Source organism: Petaurus breviceps, unplaced genomic scaffold, assembly GCF_028583685.1.
Source record: "Petaurus breviceps papuanus isolate PSGF00001 unplaced genomic scaffold, PetGlider_PUasm1.0 90897, whole genome shotgun sequence".
Taxonomy (NCBI): domain Eukaryota; kingdom Metazoa; phylum Chordata; class Mammalia; order Diprotodontia; family Petauridae; genus Petaurus; species Petaurus breviceps.
Genome location: NW_027187374.1, coordinates 2,105,842 through 2,130,545, shown reverse-complemented (window position 1 = coordinate 2,130,545; position 24,704 = coordinate 2,105,842). Strand labels below are relative to the sequence as shown.

Sequence of the window (24,704 nt, the reverse complement as noted above, 5' to 3'; positions counted from 1 at the left end):
TGTGTGTGTGTGTGTGTGTGTGTGTGTGTGTGTGTGTGTGTGTGTGTAAGTGTCTGAGGCAGGATTTAACCTCAGGTCCTCCTGACTCCAGGGCCGGTGCTCTATTTACTGTGCCCCCTAGCCGCCCCTGCTGTACTGTTTTTATGCCTCTTTGTGTGGCATAATTTACCCTTTTCCACTTCATTCATTCCCTTTCTTCCATTGCAGTCCCTTTGTAGCCCTTAATAAGATTTTTTTTAATCGTCATTTTGTGTATTTTATACTAATACCCTCTACTTGTCTATAACCAGTTTGCTCTTATCAAATAGCAGGGTGTGTGTGTGTGTGTGTGTGTGTGTTTTCCTTGTTTACATTTCTATGTCACTGTTGCATCTTGTAATTAGAGATTGAATTTTCCATTGAGTTCTGGCTTTTTTATCAGGAAGTTCTGGAACTCTGCTATATCGTTGAATGACCATCTCTTTTCGTGGAAGAATATGCTCAGTCTCGCTGGGTATGTGATCCTTGGTTGTAACCCGAGCTCTTTTGTCTTCCGGAAAATTGTATTCCACTGCCTCCTATCTTTCAGTGTAGAGGCTGCCAAATCCTGTGCGATCCTCACTGTGGACCCTCGGTATTTGAATTGTTTCTTTCTGGCAGCTTGAAGTATTTTCTCTTTTATCTGGTAGTTCTGGAGTTTGGACACAACATTTCGAGGACTTTTCATTTTGGGATCTCTTTCAGCAGGTGTCTGGTGGATTCCCTCAATTTCTATTTTACCCTCAGGTTCAAGTATCTCAGGGCAGATTTCATTAACGAGCTCTTGGAGAATGTTGTCCAGGCTCATTTTTTATCATGATTTTCTGGTAGGCCTATGATTCTCAGATTATCTCTCCTGGATCGGTTTTCCAGGTCAGTTATTTTTTCTTTGAGGTATTTTACCTCTTTTTCCAATTTTTCATTCTTGTTGTTTTGTTTGACTAATTCTTGGTTCCTCATAGAGTTATTTGTTTCAATTTGGTTGATTCTAATTTTTAGCAAATCATTTTCCTTGGTTAATTTTTGGAGCTCCTTTTCCATATCATATACTTTTCTTTTTAGAGAGATGTTTTCTTCATTATAATGTTTTTCTAATTCTGCTATTTTGGTTTTGAGAGAATTATTCATTTTGTCTTCCATCTCTCCCAATCTGGTTTTCAAAGTTCCTTTTGATCTCATCTAGGAGAGCTTTCTGTGCTTGGGACCCTGTTGATGTTTCAGCTGTGGGTGTGGAGTCCACATTGTCTCCCTCTGAGTTTGGTTCCTCCCTCTGAGGATAATAGTACTCCAGAGTCTTTGTCTTTTGTAGTCTGCTTTCTACCCATTTCGAGGCAGGGCCCTAGCCATGACCTTCCTCTAGGGATCCCAAGCCTTTATGTAGAAGGTTTTGCCCTGGGGAAGAGTTACTATGTTTTCGGGGTCAGGGGCAGGGGTTTGGAGCAGGTGATGTTCACTCTGTCATCCTGGTCTATGGAGGTCCTGATAGGGGCTTTTTTTTTTTTTTAAATTTCTGGGCTATGAAGTGGTAGCCCCAGGAGTATTTGCTGTCCAGGACAGGGGCCCCTGCATTTGGTTCTTACTTTGCTCTTTCCAGTCCCAGCCCTTTGGTGATAGGCCTGGTAGTGTCCCTTATGGTTGGTGGGACTTGACCTCTGAGTTGATCAGGCCCCTTCTGGCCCTGCCTCTGTGTCTGCAGGCTGTGCTGGGCCTTCCATATTTGCATTTAATTAATAAGTCTTTGCAAGATTAGTAGATGTCGCTAATACTAGTTTCAGTTCAATAAACATTTAGTATGTACTATTTGCAGTACATTATTTAGTAGATTCTCAACATTTTTTATTTCAGATATGTTTTGGGAAGGATTTAAATAATTGTGAATACCAAATATTTTTTTCCATTTTTTGGCAGTTGATAATGATTTAGTACACAAATTGGACTAAGAATTCCTAGATTATAAACAAAAACCTTTTTAATTTATTTATATCTTTTTGTTTATTGCTTTGTTAATCCAAATTTAGATGGGAGATGTTTAAAGATGTTAGTATTCATTTATATACTAAATGAATATTAACTGTGCAAATTAGATTGTAGATATTTATATCTTGATTGACAGACTAATTGAAATTGGGCAAACAGATGTGCTTATCACATATTTCTTTAGTCAAATATAGGAAGTAGAGAATGAATTACAGAGAAGTTTTTTGTGTCAGGCTAATTTTTCGTTTTTTATAAATGTTTTGTTCTCTCAACCTATTGCATAATTGATGACTTGAGTTGACCAAAATTAGCAACTTGGTTCTTTACTTCAGAGTTTTACACATTTGCCTTCACTTTTAGTGTATATAGTTATGTGCTCTCATGTGTATGAAGGAACAGATAAGAAAATAATTTTCCATTAAGTTTAGTTTATAGCAGAGTTCATCTTTCATCAAGTCTTCCTTTCCTCTCATCTGAAAAAAAAATTCCTTTTCAGGCAGCCTCTAAAAAAAATTTAATATGACAGGTTTAAAGACCTTATATATAACAGATATTCCTGGCTTCTGCACTATGAAGAAGTAAAATCTAGGCATTCATCATCTTTTTAAATGCAAGATGATGAGAGAGCATGGTTGCTCTTAACATACTGTTCTTAATGGTAATATCTGCACAGGTAATCAGAATTGTTCTGGGACTTGAGGTAGAGAGGAAGTTTTCCTTGAAGGAAAACATCTGGCCAAAAGGAGAAAAAGATGAGGCAGCTGACAAAATGAGGGTTAACATTTATACAGTCAAATCCCAAGGAATTAAGGCTGCCATCCATATATTTTTTGGAACCCCTGAAGACATAAGTTAGAAGCGCTCATTTTATTTTTCACTGTCCATTTAATTTTTTAAAAATTTTGCTCTCTACAACTAAGCTTGTGAAGATTATATTCAGTACTTTTTTGTGATTTGACTTATACAGTTTTGTAGCTGAGATTCTTTTACTACATCAGTTTCCCATAATTTCAGTTAAAATATTAAACTGAACTGAAGTTCCGGACAGTGACATTTTTATGGTGCTTTAACACCTGTATACTTTACGTAGAATCTTTTGATGTTTTTACCAAAAAGACTTTTTTCTCCCATAAGAAAATCTTTAGAAGAAAATCAACTGGCTTTTCAGCTAGAATTTACAAATGTGGTCATATTCTTCCTTACTCAATTCATTTACGAACTGTGTTCTGTTTCAGTTTTTGGTCTTGAACTGAAAAGATTTTTTGCTTGTTGAAATAGAGAAAAATTATATTGAGTAAATAGAAGAAAATACTATAAGTGTAATTGCTATCTTCAAAATATAGGCCCTTCTTAACCAGTATCATACTTCAGAAAGATAGCTCATTATTATGCTGAGTGTTGTATCACTTTTCTTTTATTAATTACTTTAATCTTCCCTGAATTATTTTAGGTGCCACAATATAACCAAAATTACTTATTATGAAGTATGAAGAATTTCATTATAATTTTTTTCTACCTTTCATCTTATCAAAGTCACTAGTATACAGTCCCCTTCACCATTTTCTTCTGGTTTTTTGTTTTGTTATAAAGTTGAAATTTTGTTTTAAACAATGTATCTCTATGGTGAGATTGTTTTATTAAAGGTAGACTCTTCATAATCTTGCAGTTCTAATAATACTTGTTTAGTTCTTTGGGTGGTGTCTGATGTTCCTAGTCAATTCAAGAAATACTGTAAGCAATCTGGAACTATGCACAAAGGGCTATAAACAAGTGTATACCCTTTGACCTAGCAATACCACTTCTAGGATTATATTCCAAAGAGATCAGAGAAGTCGGAGGAGGACCTGTATGTACAAAAATATTTATAGCAGCTCTTTTTGTGGTGGCAAAGAATTGGAAATCAAGGGGATGCCCATCAATTGGGAAATGGCTGAACAAGTTGTAGTATATGAATGTAGTGTAATTATTACTGTGCTATAAGAAATGAGGAGCAGACAGACTTCATAATAACCTGGAGAGATTCATATAAACCGATGGTGAGCGAGAAGAGCAGAACCAAGAGAAATCACAGACACAACATATGTGTGACAACTAACTTCAATAGACTGGCCTCCTCTCAGCAATGTAAGGTTATAAGACAACTCCAAAAGACTCATGATTGAAACAGGTACCCATATCCAGAGAAAGATATTTGGAGTCTCAATGCAGATTGAAACAAAACTATTTGCTCTCTTTCTTTTTCTTATTTAGTTTTGTTTCCTTTCTTTCCCACTGATCATTCTATCAGTTATAATACTTCTTTACAACCTGACTAATGATTAATGTGAAGATATTTGTAGATCCTATATTGAAGTGCATGCTGCCATGATGGGTGGGGGAGGAGAAGGAGAAGAAATTTTGAAACTCAAGGGGCTGTGGAACTGAATGTTGTAAACTAAAAGTAAATAAACAAACAAATTTAATTAAAAAAAAAAAGATTAGAAGAAAAAAAGAGATACTGTAGATTCCAAGAGATGTATCATAGTTATATTAAAGCATTTTAGGATGTTTGAATTAGTCAGTCAGTAAGCATTTATTATGGGTCCAAAGTTTTATAAATCTGCTAGGTAAGGGCTTGTCTTTATAAAGTAGCTATGGTTTTATTTTGTTTTGCTTTGCAAGTTTTTACAGGATACTCTGAACATTTTTCTTACGATAGTCTACTTTTTGAGTATTCCTCAAGCTAGAGAAGTATGCTGACATAAAGTTGCCCCAAACAGCAACAGCTTTCATATCATAAACTATAACTCAGTCACACCTCAAGTCCAGAAAAAATTCCAGTTAAATTAATTCCTTACCCCCATCCTGAACAATTTAGTCAACTTCCACATAACCCTACTTGTCCCATTCCTAAGGCTGTAAGTGGATTTGCTTCCAGAGACTCTTAACCTCTAGCATTACCTTTTCTACTCATTTTACTGGCTATTTATGGATTCTTTTGTTCCCCAATTCAATCTCTGTGAAAATTCTTCTCCTTCCAAGTAGGAGATGTAAAAGGCATTCACTTCTACTTCTCCTTTTAAAGCTAGCCAGCTTACTGGCTGATTTCTTAAATGCTCACTACCCACTTGGTTCTTTTATCCTCCAATATCCAAATAAAATCTTTTGTTCTCTAGAGTCATACAGCAGTTGGAAACTTCAAAAGTAGCTCAGATGACTTGTGACATCTTCTCAGCTTTCACCCATCAGCATTCAAGCAATTCATTCTTGCACAACATGTTCCTTGAGAGTTCCTTATTGAAGTCAAGTCTCTCTAAAGACTAATTTTAATTTCTATTATATTAGGGACTAAATAATTTTTTTTTTAAAGTAATCGGGGCTAAGTAACTTGCTCAAGGTTACATGGCCAGTTATTTTTGTGTGGGTGCTGAGTATCTGAGGCCAGAACTGATCCCAGGTCTCCCAGTGCTGGGGAGACTCTTATTCACTGCGCCACCTGGCTGCCCTGGCACTAAATAATTTTTGTCTCCTAGGAGACTCCTAGTCCCACTTACTGTATTATTCCCGTGGAACTATTTGCCCTTAACAGTGTTGTTGTGCTAAATATTGATGTTGTTTCTCTACTTTTTCTTTAGAAAGAATTAGAATTTTTGTGAGTTTTTGTATAGTTTTCTTAGGGCAGTGTGGGTAACATTTTTTAAGTGATGGTTTTAGATTAACAGCAAAGAGTGTTTCTTTTAAAAAAAATTTTGTATAAATAGGCATATATTTATATGTATATACACACATATATATGAAACAGTGGTGACTTAAAGCACATTACATATAAAATAAAACCCATGAAAATATTGGTTGTAGAATATTTAAATGAGAAATTTGCAACTTTTATTATTGAAAAAAGTGTATATACTTTATAAATTTATAACTTTGTTCATGTTATTTTTTTATCATCCCCTATTTTTCTCTCAACATTTTTTTGTCTGAGAGCATTTGCATAATTATATTGTCTTTTAATCCTTTATAAAATATTTTTACCCACATTTATGTAGGGCTTTCCATGGTGTCAGATGTGGTAGGTATTTAATATTTTATATTTTTAAATAATAAACACAAGTTTCTTTGACATATATAAAGCTACTCAATGACTTTAAGGCTTACAAAACCTTTTATAAATATTATCTCTCTTAATACTCATAACAACCTTGGAAGGGAGGTACTATTCTTCCCATTTTATAGGTGAGGAAACAAGCTGAGGAGTTAAATAACTTGCTAATAAGGGTTTGAGTCAGGATTCGACTTCTGTCTTTTGTGACTCTGTATTGTAATGCCAAGGAAAGGCAATTTCCCAAGGTTCAGAATACCAGCATAGGTGCTCTCCATTTTATTCAGTGACCAACCAAGAACAGAGAAGATCAAAACATGACATCATTCAAAATACAGCATTTACTAAGTGTGATTAAATAATCTCCAAGTACTACCCCACCCCAGGACCTTCCAATCATTCAATTACAAAGTCCCTGTTCTAAATACTTCTCCACCCCTAGGCTATACCTTCATTTGGTCCATCACAAAACCCCTCTTCTCAAATGGAGATTAGTTTCCAAACATAAGTAAAGTACCTTCATTTGTCAATCACAGAGCACAATAAGGTCAAAAGTTCCCCACCCCTGGATCACAATTGAATCTATCCCAGAGTTACATCAAGTTTAAACACAGCACTTAATACCCAAATGGAGGTCTTTTCTTCATCTTGACACGAGGCAAGTTCTCAGTAATCTTAGTTCCTGGGGAGACAAGGCTTAGCAAGGCCATAAGATACATTGCCAGTCCCTTCATCAATTCATCCTCTGTCTGTAGAACAGTCCTAGAACCCCTGAAAACATTAGCAAAACCCTCTCCCAGGATTTCTGTAAACATACAACAAGAAAATCCTTCTTCAGGGCTTCTGAACCAACAGAAAGGTTCCCAGACCCCTGCAACAACAGCACTGTCCTTCACCAGTGGACAGTATTCATTCTGTCTGCAGGACAGTCTCCAGACCCCTGCAACAACAGCCCTGTCCTTCACCAGTGGACAGTATTCACTCTCTGTCTGCAGGACAGTCTCAGGGCTTCTTAGCCAGGTTCCAGGACTTCTTCAACAACAGGACTGTCTTTCACCAGTGGACAAATCTGGCAAAACAACATCAAAACAGACAGACAAAGTACCAGCAAAACAGCCATGTCTCCTCAGTCCTTGGCAGCTCAGGGGGCAGGTCTCAAAAGTCCAGGGCAATTCAAAGCGGCCACCAACAATTCTCTTAGTCTCTCTCTCTCTCCACGAGGTGCTGCTTCCAAAAAGATCTTCCGCCTCTCTCTTGTCTCTCCAAATCTACGTCACCAGCTCCTCCCAGTTCAGGACTTTCTTTTCACATCAACAAGCCCATCCCACAGGTGGGATTAACAAGCTCTGGGTTTTAACACAATCAATTTGAAAACCAAGCCAATACAGGGGAATCTTTAATTGCCATTACTATCACAGACTCCAAGTCCAGTGTTACATCTACTGCACCACTTAGCTAGAGATGATACTTAGAGGCATAGTCTTATTTAAGAATCAGATTATTATTTCTACTTAAATAATAGCTAACATTTATATATAAGGCAGCTAGGGTTAAATGGTAGATAGAGTGCCAGACAAGGAGTCAGGAAGACCCGAGTTCATATCCGGCCACTTCCTAACTTCTTAAATATGAGCAGATCTGCCTCAGTCTCTTATCTGTAAGATGGAGATAATAATAACACCTAATTCCTAGGATTATTGTGAGGATAAAATGAGATAATTCTTTTAAAGTGCTTAGTAAACTTTAAAGTACTATATACATGCTAGCCAGCTTTTATAATTATTATTATATAGCACTTTAAACTTGTAAACATTTTACGTCCATTCTTTCAGATAGTAACAGCTTTAGGAATTGGAATGCCATGTGTAAAATTCCAGCTTATAAGGGGCTTGGTAAAATTCTAGATTATTTTAGGGGCATTTGTAATTGTGATATTTTTTTTCTTTTGATGAAGGCATGTATTTAATTTGGGTACCTGAAGTAGACAGATGCATTCTGATTTAGGCTTAGTGTTCCAAGGGTGTGTCTGTTTGTTGTTTGAAATGTTAGTTTTACTGATACAGTTATCAGTATTTGTCTTAGTAAGAACTTCTGGACTCAGTAAGTTTCTTAATATAGTAATGCATTATAGCCACAAAACAGTCACATTAGTTATGGGACTCTCTAGTCATTAATATGTTAATATCAATAACTCAGATTTTATTTAAAATAAGAATTAAAATAATGTTGTTCATTGTGTACTTCCTGCATAATCTTTTTAAAAGTCTGGTAGTTCTTTGCTTTTTAAAAAATAGTTGCTATTTTTTTTTACAGGTGACAGATTTCGATCTATAATTGATGATGCTTGGTGGTTTGGAACAGTGTTAAGTCAAGAGCCCTTTCAACCACAATATCCAGATAGTCATTTCCAATGTTACAATGTTAAGTATGTACAAATATTTGTGTTTACTTTTCATTGAACACACATTTATTAAGTACCTGCTAGGTGCATGTGCTATTCTAATTCCTTAAGTTAGAAAGTTATATATGACATGGACCCTGGGAAGATAAGATCAGAAATAACTGATACAAAGGAAGAACAATGGATTAGCACTATTAGAAAAGGAAGGAGTTACCCTTTTCATCAAGGGGTAGAGGTGGTAGGCTGAGTACTGATGAAAGATACCTGGAAGAGAAGTTGTGCCTGAGGAGCTTAAAGAAAATGAAGTGTGGAAATAGAATAAAGTAAGATGTGAACAAGAAATGGAAAATAATCCAGTTCTATGGATTTATGAAATACAACACAGTGAGGAATAGTATAAGATACAGGTTTATGAAATACATCACAATGAGGAATACTATAAGATAAATATAGGAAGAAATAAGATTGTAGAGAACCTTAAATGCCAGGATCAAAAGTTTCTACTTTATTCAATCAATGATGGAAAATAGCTAAGATTTTGTATAACTTGGTAATGGAATCAGAAGTATTCATTAGGATGATTACTTGTATAATGTATCAATTATATATAAGGGGACAATAGATACAAACTTGTAATACAGATTATCACAGTAGTCTACATGATAAGAGGATCTGAACAAAAATTTTTATGGTGGGAGTTGAGAAAAAGAAGGGGTGGATATGAAGTAAATTTAACATTTTTATGTGATTGGATTTATGGTGGCATCAAAGATTCTTAACTTGGTATCCCTAAACTTGGTTTTTAAATTTTTATAAAATTGTATATCAACACAATTGGTTTCCTTCATATTGCCTTTATTTTATACATTTAAAAACATTATTCTGAAGAGTCCATAGGTTTCACCACAATTCCAAAACAAATATATGACATAGAAAAGTTAATAACCTTGACTATAGATGACTGGGTAGATGAGGTTACCTACCGTCAACACAAATAGAAAAGTTAGGGAGAGGAACAGGTTTGAGGAGGAGAAAATAAATTCAGTTTTGGACATAATGAATTTAAAGCTTGTGGGTCCATCCTAGTGGACATAGCCAGCTAGCATTTGGGAACATGGGCCTTGGGACCCTGGGGAGAAAATGGGAGCAAGAGACACTGATTTGAGAGTCGTCTGCATTAAGGTAATATAATTGAAGGTATGGAAGCAGGTGAGCTTGTGAAGGGAGAGCTTTTAATGGAACAAAAGAGCTAAAGATGTGAGTTGGGGTAGTGAATGAGGAGCCTGCAAACAAGATGAAAGTGTGGTAAGAGAGATGAGAAGTCATTATTACAGAAGCCAAAGGAACAGATAATATTTATAAAAATCAGAGCAACATGTCTGGCACCAGTCAAAGAGAATAAGGAAGATGCCAAATTGCATACCAAGAAATACAGGGTATCCCCAAAGATCTTAAATTTCAGTTTTAAGTTTAAAACTGAAACAAGACTTTTGGGGCATTTTTTATAATATAGAATATGTTAAGTTGTCTCTCCTTATTAAATGTAAGCTCCAGAGGCTGACATGCTCTTGTATTTATACCCCCAGAGCTTAGCATAGTGTTTGGTACATGGTAAGCAACTGAATGTTTTTTATTCAGTATGTGAGGGCGATTTTTAAAAAATTCACTTATAGTCTTACAGTAAGTATTCATTATCTTAAAGAACAGAAGATGGGTTGATATTGATTTGTCTAGCTATAATGCCCTTTTAAAATGTGCTATTAGTATTTACATTTTAAGTTTTAGAATATTACATTATTCGTCATGTTCCTTTTTTAAAAAATCTCCTAATCATGTCTAGCCCCAGCTATCATTTAAAATGTTTTTACAAAGGCTAACTCTTTCCTTTTCTTTGACCTACTGATTAAATAGGTGGGACAATACTGAAATAGAAAAGCTTAGTCCGTGGGATATGGAGCCAATTCCTGATAATGGTATGTGGAAATTAACTAAACTATAAAGACTCATAGAATTTTAGATCTAGAAGAGGCTTTAGGGATTGAGTTCAACCCTCTCATTTACATAGAAGAAAGAAAATTATTTGCCTAGTCTCATGGTTATTAGTAGAAGTTAAGACCTGTACCTAGGTATCTTCTGTTCTTTTTTCTTCTTATTACATAATTTCATGTTTTCACTGTTTTACCTTTTATTAAAGCTGACGGCATGATAACTAATTGGAATTCATTTAAGAACTTTAGAATTCACAATATTTTGATGGTAGTAGGAAATGTTCTTTTTGGTCTGGTCCTGTGGTTTCATCAGTAGAGGGAACTCCTGATATGGAACTCTTTTCTCTGATGTAGAACATCAAATTATTTATAACTTAAAAGACCTGTCTTTGGCACTGAGAGGTTAAGTGCTTTGCCCATGATCATGCAGGTAATATATATGAGAGGCAGGATTTGAACTTGGGTCTTCTTGACTGAAGCTGACCTTCTTTGGTATGCTGTGCTTCCTATGAAGGTTATCCTTTCCATTTTAAATATGGGAGAACTAAGACCCAGAGAAGATGTGGTTTATCTATGGTTGTGTATCATGGAAGTAATGAAGCTAGGATTTGAACAAAGAGCTCTTGAACCCAAATCCAATGTTTTTTTCCATTATGGAGTTATTGATAAATGTAGAAATTATAGTGGTCTTTCTTGGGATGCAAAGTACTAAAGAAAAATTATTTCCACTATCCCTTGCCTTCACTCCTGCTCATATACATGCTATTGACCAAATCTAGAGAAGATCATGAAACGGTGCTGAGCCCCCTACAAATTTATGTTACATAATCTCAACTGGAACCTCACTGCCGCAAGGCAATCATTTTTTACCTCTCTATCTACAACAACTTTTCATTCTTCCCTAAACCTCCCACAGTTTGTCTTCTACCACCCTCTCAACTGAGAACCTTGCTTCACATTTGCTAAGAGCTTCCTATTCTTCTTTGTTCTTCATCTCACATCACTCAGGTGACTTCCCCCATTGTTTACTCCTTCCATCCATTCTACCCAAAGAATTGACCTTTCTTGCCAGAGCAAACCCCTCTACATGTCCTAGTGATTCCATTCCATCCTGTGTTCTCCAGTAGATTACCGCCTTTATTATTCCTACTTTCTCGCTAATTTTAAATTTCTCTGTTTTTACTTTCTACTTCCTACAATTATGCCCACATCTCCCTATCCTCAAAAAACCCTCACTTAATCTGTTCACTGTCCCCTGGTTATTATCCTACATCTCTCCTTTTGTGACAAAACTTGAGAAAGACCTTCTGAAAAAAGACACCTCTACCTCCTTTTCTCCTCTGCTTAACTCTGAAAATTTAGCTCTCTGGCTTCATTTGATTGAGACTTCTCTTGCATCCATTCTCATTTCTTTCCCCAATTTTTCCTCCACTTCTCTTACTTGATTTTCAAAATCCTTCTTGAACTCCTCCATGACCTGCAACCAATTCATATTTTTCTTGGAAACTTTTGATGCAGTAGTTTTGACTTTGTTGTGTTCTTCTGGTTCCATGTTTTGATCCTTTTTGTCCCCAAAAAAGGATTCTTTGGTCTGATTGTGCTTCCTCTGCTTGCTCATCTTGCCAGCCAATTACTAGATTTTTGAGGTCTTTGTCACAGTAGAACTCTGCTTCCAGAGTAGAGAGATGTGTGTCCCATATTACTGGGGTTTTTGAAGTTGTCAGAGCTATGAGGAGGGTGCCCTCTCTATAGCCCCCACAAGCTCTGGCACACAGGCATTTCTCACTCCAGGACCACCATCCAAGACAGCGAGCCAGATCCAAGCAGGTCAAAGCAAGAACAAATACCCTCTGAATGGTCTCTTGGTCCCCCTACTGTCTGTAGGCCAGGAGCTCCAGAGGCAGCCACATGGTAGCAGCTGCAGCTGCTACACCTCTGCCACGCTGGGGGCAGGAGCCAGAACACTCTTACTCAGTTCCAACAGAGTTCTCCACTGCCCTTTTACTTTCTCTTTGATGTTTATGTGTTGAGAAGTCTGGAACCGCCACATCTGCCCATGATTTACTCTCCTGAAGTCTGCTCTGGCCAGTCAGGGCCGCCCCATGTCTGGGCCCACACGGCTCACGCGGGACTGCACTGGGCTCCCAAATGGTGTGATAGACCCTTCCTGTCTGCCTGCCAGGCTGCCTTCAGGGAGAAATTTGTTTCTCTCTATCACTTTGTGGGTTCTGTAGCTCTAAAATTTGTTTAGAGTCATATTTTATAGGTATTGGAGGTGGTTGGTGCGGGAGCTTAAGGAAGTTCCTGCTTTTACTCCGCCATCTTGGCTCTGCCCGTGATTGAAACTTCTCTTTCCAAAGTTGCTTATAATATTTAATTGCTTTTTCTTAGTCCTCATTTTTCTTGACCCCTCAGTCAAGCTATTCTCCTTGATTCTCTATTCTCTCTAGGTTTTTGTGATAGTACTCTTTCCTGATTCTGCTCCTAACTGCTTCTTTTTTCTTCTCTGCTGAATCTTCATCCACATCACACCTACTAACGGTGAGTCTCATATTCTACACTATTTTACTTGGTGATCTTCTCAGCTCCTCTGGTTTCAGTTATCGTCTCTATACTGATGACTTTCAGAGCCATCCCTAACCTAACCATATTACCCCCTTTTTCCACTGCTCCAATTATCTTCAGTATAAAATCCTCCATTTGACTTTCAGTGACCTTTGTAGCCCAGCTTCTTCCTACCTTTTCATAGTCTTATACTTTACCACCCTCCATGCATTGTGTAATCCAGTGACACTAGCCTTCTTACTGTTCCTGTCACAACAGTCTCCCAAATTTTGAACATTTTCAGTGACTATTTCCCGTGCCTAATATTCTTTTTCCTCATCATTCCTTTAGATATCAACTGAAGTTCCACCTTCTGCAAGAAACCCGGTCTTCCTTAATCTTATTTTCCTTTCCTGAAACCATCAAATTTATCCTTCATATATTTTATTTGTACATAGTTGTTCGTATGATGTTTCCCCCATCATATATATTAAGCAATTTGACAACAGGGCTTGTTTGTTTTGCGTCTTTTGCTATTCTGTGTGTCCCCTGTATTCACATTGCAATTTCATCTTTTCTATTAATTATCTTTTTTGGTATTCCCTGAGCATAATCCTCCGATGTTTTTGCTTCTGTAGTCCATTTTTGTAGTCTAATTTATACCCCTATTTGAAAAGCTAGAAGCCATGTTGCATGAGATTCCTTATCTACCTTCACCTCAACATATCTGCATATATAATCTCCTTTTGGTCTTAGAGTTGTTGCTTTCTCTCCAGAAAAGAACATGTTCGTGCTGCTCCCATACTTCTACCTACCCTCTAGGTGACTTCTTATTTGCCATTTTTCAAACAAAAAAATTTTTGTTGACCTTGTAAACAAGTTAGCTGCTTTTTTTTTTTACTTTTCCCTTACAGATTTCTTCATTCCATGGTTTTTGTGCAGTCTCTATTATGTTGATTCTTGACCTCAGTACTTTGCCTCCTGAAGATTTGATGTTAATCAGTTGATATGCTTTCTTCTTTCCATGACATCCTTATTTTCATTTCTGTATTGTTGAATGCTTTTTGTGTTCTGATTTGTGTGTATGAGTATATTCAAGACTTAATGAATATTGAACTTCTCTATTTCCTGTACAATCTCAGAAAAATCATACTGTCTCATGCTTTCAACTAATACCTTTATTTTAATGACTCCCCTGGATTTAACTTTTCTTAAAAATTCAAAAAACCTTCAGAAGATTTCTTTTTAGGTTTAATATCATCTAATCAAATTCAGCATTTCTAAATCTACATTTGTCATATAGTCCCAATCTGACTAGTTTTATTTTTTTTAATGACCTGATTTTTTTTTTTAGTCTCAGAATCTTGGCATTATCTTGACTCCCAATTTCCCTTACCTCTTATAACCCGTTAGTTACTAATTCCTGTTAGTTCTTTCTTCACTATGTACATATTCACCCTTTATCTGGTACTACTGTAAACACTCTAAGCTAGATATCCTCATCATGTTACTGAGTTTTTGTGAATATTTTGCTGACTTGTCTTTTATTTCTTTTTCTCCTTCAAGCTATTCTCTGTAATTTGGACAGATTGTAGGTACTTTGATGGATCTTTGATCTCATTGATATGTATGTTCCCTTCAACAGTAGAGTTTATCACAAATAGGATGTTTGCTCATTCATTGTGGACTTGGATCCATGTTCTCCCACAAGTTCACCTAGCATTGGCAGAAACCTTCTTTGCTACTTCCTGGACAGAGTCCTTTTCTTTTTTAATTAAAACTTAAACTTAATTGCAGTTATAAGCAAACAGGTAATTTATGAAGATTACTTCTGTGACGTGCCATTTGTGAAATGTGAAATAATCCAGTGTTATTGTTGGTATTACTGACAATGTTTCAAAGCATTGTGTGTACAACAGTATTATCCCATTCCTACCATGATTCTAAAATACATCTTAAATATTAAACATTGACTTATATGTATTGTAAAAATTAGGAAAGTTCAAGCTCCATCTTTTCCCAAATATATGTGTTTGCAAAATCCATATTCAAATTGTTATGTTTCAGGGCGGCTAGGTGGCACAGGTGAATAGAGTACTGGCCCTGGAGTCAGGAAGACCTGAGTTCAAATGCAGCCTCAGACACTTAACACAAAAACTAGCTGTGTGACCTTGGGCAAGTCACTTGACCCCAACTGCCCTCCAAAAAAGGAAAAAAATAAAAATAATAGTTGTGTTTCTTATTTTTACACAGAGGTTCTTTCAAATGCCAAATAATTTATCAGAAAGGATATAGAAGTATTTGAGGAAAATCTTGATCCAGAAAATAAGAGAATTAATCTGTTGAATACAATTAGTATTTATTATTTATTTTTAAAGACAAATTTAAAATATATTTTTAGAAATAAATTTATTTTCATATGCATTTATAATGTCTCTCCAATTCCCCCCTCCCCCATTAGTCAAAAAAAGAAGAAGAAAAGGAAATGAAAACCTTTATTAATAACATGGATAGTCCAAGTGAAACAAATCCACACATTGATCATGTGTGGAAAACATGTTTCTTTCTAAATTTAAAGTTCATCACCTTTATGACAGGAAGTGAGATGGGGTAATTTGTCTTCAGGCTTTTGTACTTGTAGTTTTTCATTGATTATAGTTCTCAAGTCTTTAAAAGTTGTTTTTCTCTGTCATTGACATATATTTTCCTAAATTGCACTTCAGCAGCTCAGTTAAAATCATTGCTCTCAGAATTACCCATGCCTGCCTTCTCTAGGGGCCTGCCCATGCCTGCCTTCTCTAGGGGCCTGTGATGACTCTCTAAATATTGCCTGCCATATAAAGTCAAAAATCATCGAGCTCTGCCCTTCAACACTATGTGCTTGCTGGAGTAGGACAACCCAAGGCATAGCCATTAAGAGTGAGCTGAAATTTTAGTGGACACAATCCCTAGCTCCCATGTGCACAGGACAGTTAGTTGACATAGTAGATAGAGAGCTGGACCTGGAGTTAGGAAACAGAGTTCAAATATAGCCTCAGGTATTTAATAGCTATGCGATCCTGGGCAAGTACTTTATCTCTTTTTGCCTCTGTTTTCTCAACTGTACAAAGGAGTAGTAATAGCATCTACCTCTCAGAGTTATTGTAAACATCATATGAGGTAATAATTATAAAGTGCTTAGCACTGTGCCTGGTACATAGTAAGCACTTTATAAATGTTAACAATTATTATTTATTATTATTATGCTGTTGCCTACTGCATATTGTAAAAAGTGCTTAGCGCTTCGCTGGCACATAGTAGGTGCTATATATTCATTCCTTTCTCTACCCCTTCTTCCTCACCTTCTGCTAGTTCTGTACTGGCTATTTGAAAGTATCCACATTTCATATTTTAAACATAAAGTATCTTAAATGTAAAGTCTCAACTCTTGAAATTGTACAGTGTTTATCATAACAGAATTAGAATAAAATTTGATTAGATTGAGATTGTGAAGGATTACTTTTGGAGATTTATCTGGTTTGACAATCTTTTATTGAACTAGGTTTTTTATGATGTATACAAAAGATAAAAAGACTTGTAAAGCAAGCTGTTTAAATGTAAAAGTATATTCTTATAGTTTTATATTTTCCTATTCATTCTTTTCTTTTTCTTGTGTCATATTTTTATTTATATGTAGTTGATCCACCTGAAGAATTGGGAGCTAGTATTTCAGTGACTTCAGATGAGCTAGAGAAGTTGTTATACAAACCCCAGAATGGTGAATGGGGTAAAAAATCCCGGGATGAAGAATGTGAAAGAATAATCAGTGGCATTGATCAACTTTTGAATCTTGGTAACCGTTTACATTTTATTAGAAATATCAAAAATTTTCAAGTCATCAACACAAATTGATGTTTATGAGATATTTACATTGTATTTTGAATTAATATTTTGGCTTTACTAATTATCTTAATTTGACTATTTCCTTGGTGAATAATTTTGAGAGAAAGGATAAGAATTAATTTCTTTTTAAAATAAAGTTTATTGGTGTCCTTTGTTTTTACATCGTTCATTTCTGGAAATCTTTCTGCCTCCTGTTTTGCAAATAAGAAAAAATATATAATATAGTCACTGTGTATGACAGTACAGTGTGTTCCAAGCTTTCAGTGTCTCAAAGATCTTTGATCCAAGTCAAAATTTGATTGTTGACCCTTCCCTTCCCACCCACCCCACCCGCACGCGTGCGCGCGCACACACACACACACACACACACACACACACACACACACTCCCTTCCTTTGACTTTGGTCTGAGCTCTACAAGTTTCTGGCTTGGTTTTGGGTCTGAGCAATGATACAATGCTGTTAGACTAAGCCTTTATTAGCCAGCTAGAAGGCTCTCTAGACTTCACCATGGTACAGAATTCCTGTCTTCATTATTCCCTTGTAGCCTTCAGACTAGTAGTTAGAGTTGGAACTAAGACCCTGACCCCCACCCCACCCCTGCTTCTAGTGAATGAGCCACACAAATTGCTGCTTACCTCTGAACTTGTTAGTTTTCAATATTTTGCTTTCTTTCCACTGCTCCCTACTCTTCAGCATAAGTCCTGGATCTTTGATATGGAACTAAGTATGGGTGCCAGAGCTACCAAATAGCACTTGTTCCTATCACAGTATCCCAATATGGATTTGGGACCCCTTCGTGACCCAGTGCACATCCTCTCCTTGGGCAGGCTTCTGGCCAGGCTGTATCCCCAGTTTTCTTAGACTTGTGTTTTCTAATGCTGGCTTAGGTGCTCAATGTGATTTTTTTTTTTCCCCATCAGTATTTGGTCCTACATGTTTTCTGGGTCTGTTTTGGGCAGTTTGAGGGGGAGCTTCTTACTATTCTGCCATCTTGGCTCTACCTCTTAATAAATCAGTCAGCTCACAACCTAGGTGTCATTCTCAAATACTCACTTTTTCTCTCCTACCTTGCCCCCACCTGCTAATATCTAGTCTGTTGCCAAGTTCTTCATTCTGCCTTCATAACATCTTTCCTGTATGCCCCCTTTTCTTCTCCAGCACTCCAGCACTTCTTCCATCACCACCCTGATGAAGGCCCTCATCTCATGTCTAGCTTATTACAATGTCTTTCTGTGACTGGTGTCCCAGCTTTGTTTCTCCCCTCCTCTAGTCCATCTTCCATTTAACTATCAGACCAATCTTCCTAAAGCAAAAATCTGATTATGTCATCCTTCCCCACCCCTCCCTTACTCAGTAACTTCAGTAGCTTTCTTTTACTTCCAAGATGGAATATAAAATCTTCATTTGACTTTTAAAATCCTTCATAACTGTCTTCCCACAATCTTCTCTCTACCACTCCCCAGTTACTTACTTGCAATTCAGTGACACTGGCTTCCATGTTGTTCTTTGAGGAAGACACTCCTGATTTCCTTCACCAGCTCTCCTCCATGCCTGGAATTCTCTCCTTCCTCATCTTCACTTCCTGGTTTTCCTGACTTCAAGTCTAAACCAAAATCTGATCTTCTGCAAGAAGGTTTTCTAGAACCCAGCTTTTTTAATTATTTTTTATTATTTCCAGTTGTGTCTGTGTGTGTACATACACGTACAACACAGATATCTTGTTTCTATGTCATTATTTTCACATAATTTCCTACATTATTCTGAAAGCAGTGACTTGGGTTGTTTTGTTTTTGTTTTTCTTTGTATCTGGCACATAATGGATGCTTAACAATTCCTCATTGACTTACTGAGCACCTACTATATAACAGGCCTAGTGCAAGTTTATAGATTTAAGACACAAATGTAATGAAGTCTGCATTCTGTCCAGGGAGACATACACAAATGAATATTCTCAAAATAAACACAAGATAATTTGTGGAGAGAAACATTAGCAGCTTGGTTAATGATGAAACATTTTTCATGTCAGGGAGGTGCTTAAGCAGAACTTTGAAGTTGGTTAGGGATTCTAAGAGGTAGAGTTGAGGGAATGTTGCCTACAGCCTAAGCAAAGGCATCAAGATGGGAGGTGGAATTTTGTATGTAAGTAACAAAAAAGAAGGCCAGTTTGATTGGACAGCTGAATGCATGAAGGGGGAGGCTAGAGAGAGCAGTCGATAAAAGTACTGGGTCTGGATTCAGGAAGACCTGAGTTCAGATTTGGCCTCAGATACTTACTGGCTGTGTGATCCTGGGCAGGTCACTTAGCCCTCTTTGCCTCAGTTTACTCATCTGTAAAATATGCTGAAGAAGGAATTGACAGATCACTCCAGGATCTTTGCCAAGAAATCCCCAAATGGGGATCACAAAGATTTGGACGTGACTGAAAAGACTAAACCATGGAATTGGAGCCAGGTTGTAAATGGAGTTTGTATTTGATTTAAGTAACAGGAAGCTATTGGAATTTATTGAGCAGAGGAGAGATAGGGTCAGGCCTGTGCTTTAGGAGGAGTGCTTTATTAGTCGTGTCAAGAATGGATTTGAAAGTCCACATTGATAAAAGCCAAAAGATTATTGTAATAGAGGGCCTGTGAATTACTGTTACTGAGCACAGTTATTGGGGCTTTGAGAGTATAGGGGGGAAATGGGTTTGAGAGATGTTATAAACCTGTAATTACCAAGACTTGATGCTTGATTAGGGTATGTATGGTGAAGGGGAGACTTAGGAAGTTAAATCACTCCACGTTTGAGAACTTGGATGACTAGAAAGATACTGGTGCCTTCAGCTGAAATAGAGAAGTTGAGAGGAGTTGTGCATTTGAGGGGAAACTTACAGGGGATGACCTCTGTTTTGAGTACATTGAGTTTGAGATTCTTATGAAACATAGTTTTAAATGTTCAATAGGTAATTGATAATACAGAAGTGGAGCTTAGGAAAGACACTAGGGAGTCATATGTAGATCTCTGCATAGAGATGATGATGAAGTCCTTGGGAACTGAGAAGGTTCCCAAGAGAGAGGAGGGCCTAGAACAGAGACTTAGGTCATATGTGTAGTTACATAAAGGTATAGGTAAGTCTCTTGTACTTCTGCCAAGAGGTCTTTTGGTCTGTGTTCACTGAAATTTAATTATTTAAATGGCCTTTTTATTTAAATGACTGTTTTTCTCTCATAACAGATATAGCTGCAGCTTTTGCAGGTCCAGTTGACCTAAGTACATACCCAAAGTACTGTACAGTGGTAGCCTATCCGACAGATCTTTACACTATTCGAATGAGACTTGTCCATCGATTTTACAGGTCAGTAGCTTAATAAAGAATATAATTTTATAATGTGCTTCCCTCTTACTACCTACAAGATTTCTAGTAAACAAGGAGAATAAAGATATTTTTTATTTTACAAAAGCAGTGCTTGCTTCAGCAGCACATATACTAAAATTGGAATAATACAGAGAAGGTTAGCATGGCCCCTGTGCAAAGTATGGCATGCAAATTTGGGAAGCATTCCATATTTTACAAAAACAAAAAAAATTACTTGATTAGAATATCATTACTCTAGTTTCTTTTATTTTAGGATAACTTTTCTATTAAAAAGGAAATATATCTGTTAACTTTAGTCATATCTTTTTATTTGTCTAAGGAGTTGACTTTCTTAAGGATTAGCATTAAAAATAATTTTTCCCCTGCTAATATAATTTTCTGGATTCTGAGAGGATATATTTCTTCAATGCATTTATAATTTAGTCCTTCCACATGAAACATAAAGGCCTTTATGTGAAGATATTACCAACAATAAAAAATGCTTTGTGCATAAATTGTATTTTTAATACTGGTATAGTATAATAGTATGTGGTATAATCTACCTTTTATTTTTTGCTTTTTTGGAGGGGGAAAAGCAGGGCAAATTGGGGGTAAGCCCGAGGTCATACGGCTAGTGTTATGTTAAGTGTCTGAGGCCACATTTGAACTCAGGTCCTCCTGACTCCAGGGCCAGTGCTGCACCACCTAGCTGCCCCCTATAATCTGCCTTTTAAAAGTAATTGTTTAAAAAATTAAATTAAAAAAAAAACTATTCCAACTTCTAAATTTAGGAAGTGATTCCCGATTGTAGAGAAGCAGAAATGGTTAGAAAGGAATAATTGATGAAAAAGAAATTTAGAATAAAAGGGTAGCTGTGAGACTTATTGAAGAATGTTTTCTAAATAAAAAAAAAATTTAAAATTTTCCAATATATTGGATCATTCTTTGTGGGAGATAGTTTATAATGCGGTATATTCTTGGCAAATATGTATTCTAGAACTAATGATTTTACATGGTTTACTGTTTTACTTATAAGTAATGTTAGCTAGATGGCATTTCAAACTAGTTTCTATAATTAGCATGTTAACCTACTAATTAAATAATTTTATTCTTAGAATCTTTAATTTGGTTTATAATTATGCTTCATTTTGGTAGATTATTGATTATTATTAAAGACCAATCATGGCTTTGTTCCTGGATCAGTTCTAGAATGTTTAGAAATACAGACTTTATGCTGTATACTTAAATTATGAAATAAGTAATATTTGTAAAGCACAAGACCTAGCACAAAGCAGATACTTTATAATTGCTTATTCCCTTTCCATGTTCATTACCAATTGGTAATATCTTTGACATTTTTTTCTATGAAACTGAACTTCTGCAAGGTTACTTTATAAGCAACATCCATATAGATTTTAAATTATTGTTCATTTGGTAAAAATAAGATTATATGTGGCATGTCTTCAAAATATAGGGCTAGCAGGAAGATCTAGGCAAGAAAATCACATAACTTCTCAGTTCTCTAGACATTTTTTGAGATGGAGGTGTCAAACATAGGATCCATAAGTGGCCCATACTCTGAAACCAAATTAAAATGTAATTAGAAAATGTCTAACAAAATAAATAATAATGTTAAATAATAAATATTTAACATAAATAATGTTAATTCATGGTTTTCTGAGTTAGTATGGGGCCTACAAGGATCCATCTCCATTTGAGTTTGATACCACTGCTCTAAGACACTGAATTACAGAAAAGTTAACATTATCAGTCTTTACCAGTGGAGGGAATTACCACACTGACATTTCCCTACATTCATGAAATTAAACATCCAGACGTGATGGTCTCCTTACTAGCTCCCCTCCTAATACCCCAGGATGAAAAAAGTCATTTAAGATCTTCATCCATATTTACACCAAATCAATATAATCGTTCAGGATTGTGACAGGGCCAATAGTATTAGAGATGGTTCATAATGTTTTTGTACATTTGGATTAACATCATAAGCATAAATTTGATACATCCACTACACACTTTCATTTTCTTGTCCTAAATCTACCAGCTTTTCAGTGTTATTTTATTTACTTTCTTTTAAAGGAGGATTTCTGCCCTAGTCTGGGAAGTAAGGTACATAGAATATAATGCCAGAACTTTTAATGAACCTGGGAGTGCTATTGCAAGATCAGCTAAGAAGATCACTGACCAACTTTTAAAATTCATTAAGTAAGTAGTAGTAAGGATGTTATTTGTGAACTGCATGTTATTCTTTTATCCTTCTGTCCTGTATGTTTTTGCCTTTGAAGCATAACTATTTCATTTGTTACTTTAAATGACATTCTTCATTATTATGAATTATATATTATATATATAATATATACTATAAATCACATTCTTCATTATTACAATAACAGTGTACCTCTTCTACCTCTTTTCAGTGGTAGAAAATAATGCCAATTGAATTTTATTTTTTCTTACTCTATATTATAAATTGAATGTCAGATTGGAGACATTCATTCCAGATAGCAACCAAGTTCTTATACTCCAGTAGCTCTTTTGACTTAACAGCACTTCCCTGTCACCTCCTTCCATCTTTTTTCCATGGTTACATTTCTTCTTTTGAAACAGATTGATCTTTTGATCATTTTTCTATTAGGGAATAGTTCTTCCAGATTATTTGTATCAAGATCCGCTCCTTTGAGGAAATAATTATTTCATTCTTTGTAGATGTGTCCCTAGTTCCTAGTGTAGAGTCTGGTACATAGCAAGTGCTTAATATTTAATGTCTTAGCTTTATTACTATTATTGTCATTATTTATTAACAGACAGTTGTCTGTTGATTTACTGAATTACTTATATATTTGGATATCAGACATATTTGTTGTAAAGATGTTTCCTTCAGTAAACTTTTCTTCTAACATTAATTTTGTTTGTGCATATTATTTTAATTTTATGTTATTAGAATTGTCTGCTTTTTCTTTTATGATCACGTATCTCTAAGGATTCTCCCTCCAATTACAGTGCATCTAGTATTTCTATTCTCTCTTTTTTTTTTCTGATGTGACCTATATTTGGGACATAACTTTATTTGAAATTTCCCATGGTATACCAGGAGATATTATTCAGTCGTTTTCAGTCATATCTGACTCATGACCTCATGTGGGGTTTTCTTGGCAAAGATAGCTGGAGGGGTTTTCCATTTCCTTCTCCAGCTCATTTTATATATGAGGAACTGAGGCAAACCAGGGTTAAGTGACTTGCCCCAGGTCACACAGCTAGTAAGTAAATGTTTGACACCAGATTTGAACACAGGAAGATGAGTCTTTCTGACTCCAGACCTGGCACTCTACTGTGCCACCTAGCTGTCCATACCAGGTGATATTGGCATAAACCTGATGTCTGCCAAAGTGTTTTACAGATTTTCCAGCAGTTATTGTCAAGTGAGGAATGCTTACCCCAGTAACAGATGTCCTCAGGTTATTTGAAAACTAGGTTACTGTGTTTGTTTGCTTTTGGGTCTTTTTAAATTTATTCTCTTCGTTTCTCTGTTTTTTGCTCAGTACAATAACTTTGATTACTAAAACTTTGTAGTATAGTTTAAGATTTAGTAATGCTAGTCTGTCTTATTTACTTTTTTAAAATTTCCCAATCTTTTGTTTCTCTAGTTGAATATTGTTATTTTTGACTAGCTGTATAAAGAAACTCCTTGGTAGTTTGGTATTATATATGATTTATGAAATAACTTAGAGACTACTGTCATTTTTGTTAAATTGATAGTTAGACCATGAATACTGACTATCTCTCCAATTCAGTCTTCCTTTATTTCTATGAAGAACCTTTTACAGTTGTATTTATCTAGGTTCTGATCATGTCTTGGTAGGTTAATTCCCAAATGTTTTATGTATTTTGCAGTTACTTTAAAAAAAATTTTGTTTTTAATGCATTCTTTTAATATGATCCTGACAAATATGAGCATTCCAATACACAAAGAACAGGGAAAATGGTTTGTGTATAAAACTATGAATATTAGTTACCTAGTTTTTTTTTAATTTTTTTTTTTTAAGCAATCAGGGTTAAGTAACTTGCTCAAGGTTACACGGCCAGTTATTTGTGTGTGGGTGCCGAGTATCTGAGGCCAGAACCAATCCCAGGTCTCCTGACGCTGGGGCTGGCACTCTTACTCACTGCGTCACCTGGCCGCCCCTTCTTACCTAGTTTTTTAAAACTTAAACAGTTATCCCTTCTACATCATGACTTTCCCATCATGGTTTTGATATATCATGGATCAGCATAAAAAATCAAATGGAAATTTTTTGAATTTTTGTGGAAGCCACAGACAACACAGAAAAAGTTTAGAAACTCAGGAATTCACAAAATATATGTATATAGTATTGTATGATATCAACATATTTTATCTTCTAATACCATAATAATTCAAACTTCTCTGGTACAAAGTGGGGTGGGGGAGAGTTCAAAAAAT

The 24,704-nt window shown here is 35.8% G+C and overlaps 1 protein-coding gene and 1 non-coding gene across 4 annotated transcripts in view; both read left to right on the top strand.

Moving 5' to 3' along the window:
* Positions 1-24,704, top strand: part of BRWD1 (bromodomain and WD repeat domain containing 1) — a 188,608-nt gene that overhangs the window by 116,805 nt on the left and 47,099 nt on the right. For all 3 annotated transcript variants that reach the window (XM_069074849.1, XM_069074848.1, XM_069074847.1), the window contains 5 exons: positions 8,390-8,501; positions 10,389-10,450; positions 16,686-16,841; positions 20,107-20,227; positions 22,325-22,450. In XM_069074849.1, the coding sequence (XP_068930950.1) occupies positions 8,390-8,501; positions 10,389-10,450; positions 16,686-16,841; positions 20,107-20,227; positions 22,325-22,450 (577 nt within the window). The remainder of the gene's footprint in view (positions 1-8,389; positions 8,502-10,388; positions 10,451-16,685; positions 16,842-20,106; positions 20,228-22,324; positions 22,451-24,704) is intronic.
* On the top strand, positions 20,336-20,443 carry LOC138151534 (U6 spliceosomal RNA). Its single transcript, XR_011165854.1, has one exon. It is a non-coding gene; the product is annotated as a U6 spliceosomal RNA (small nuclear RNA).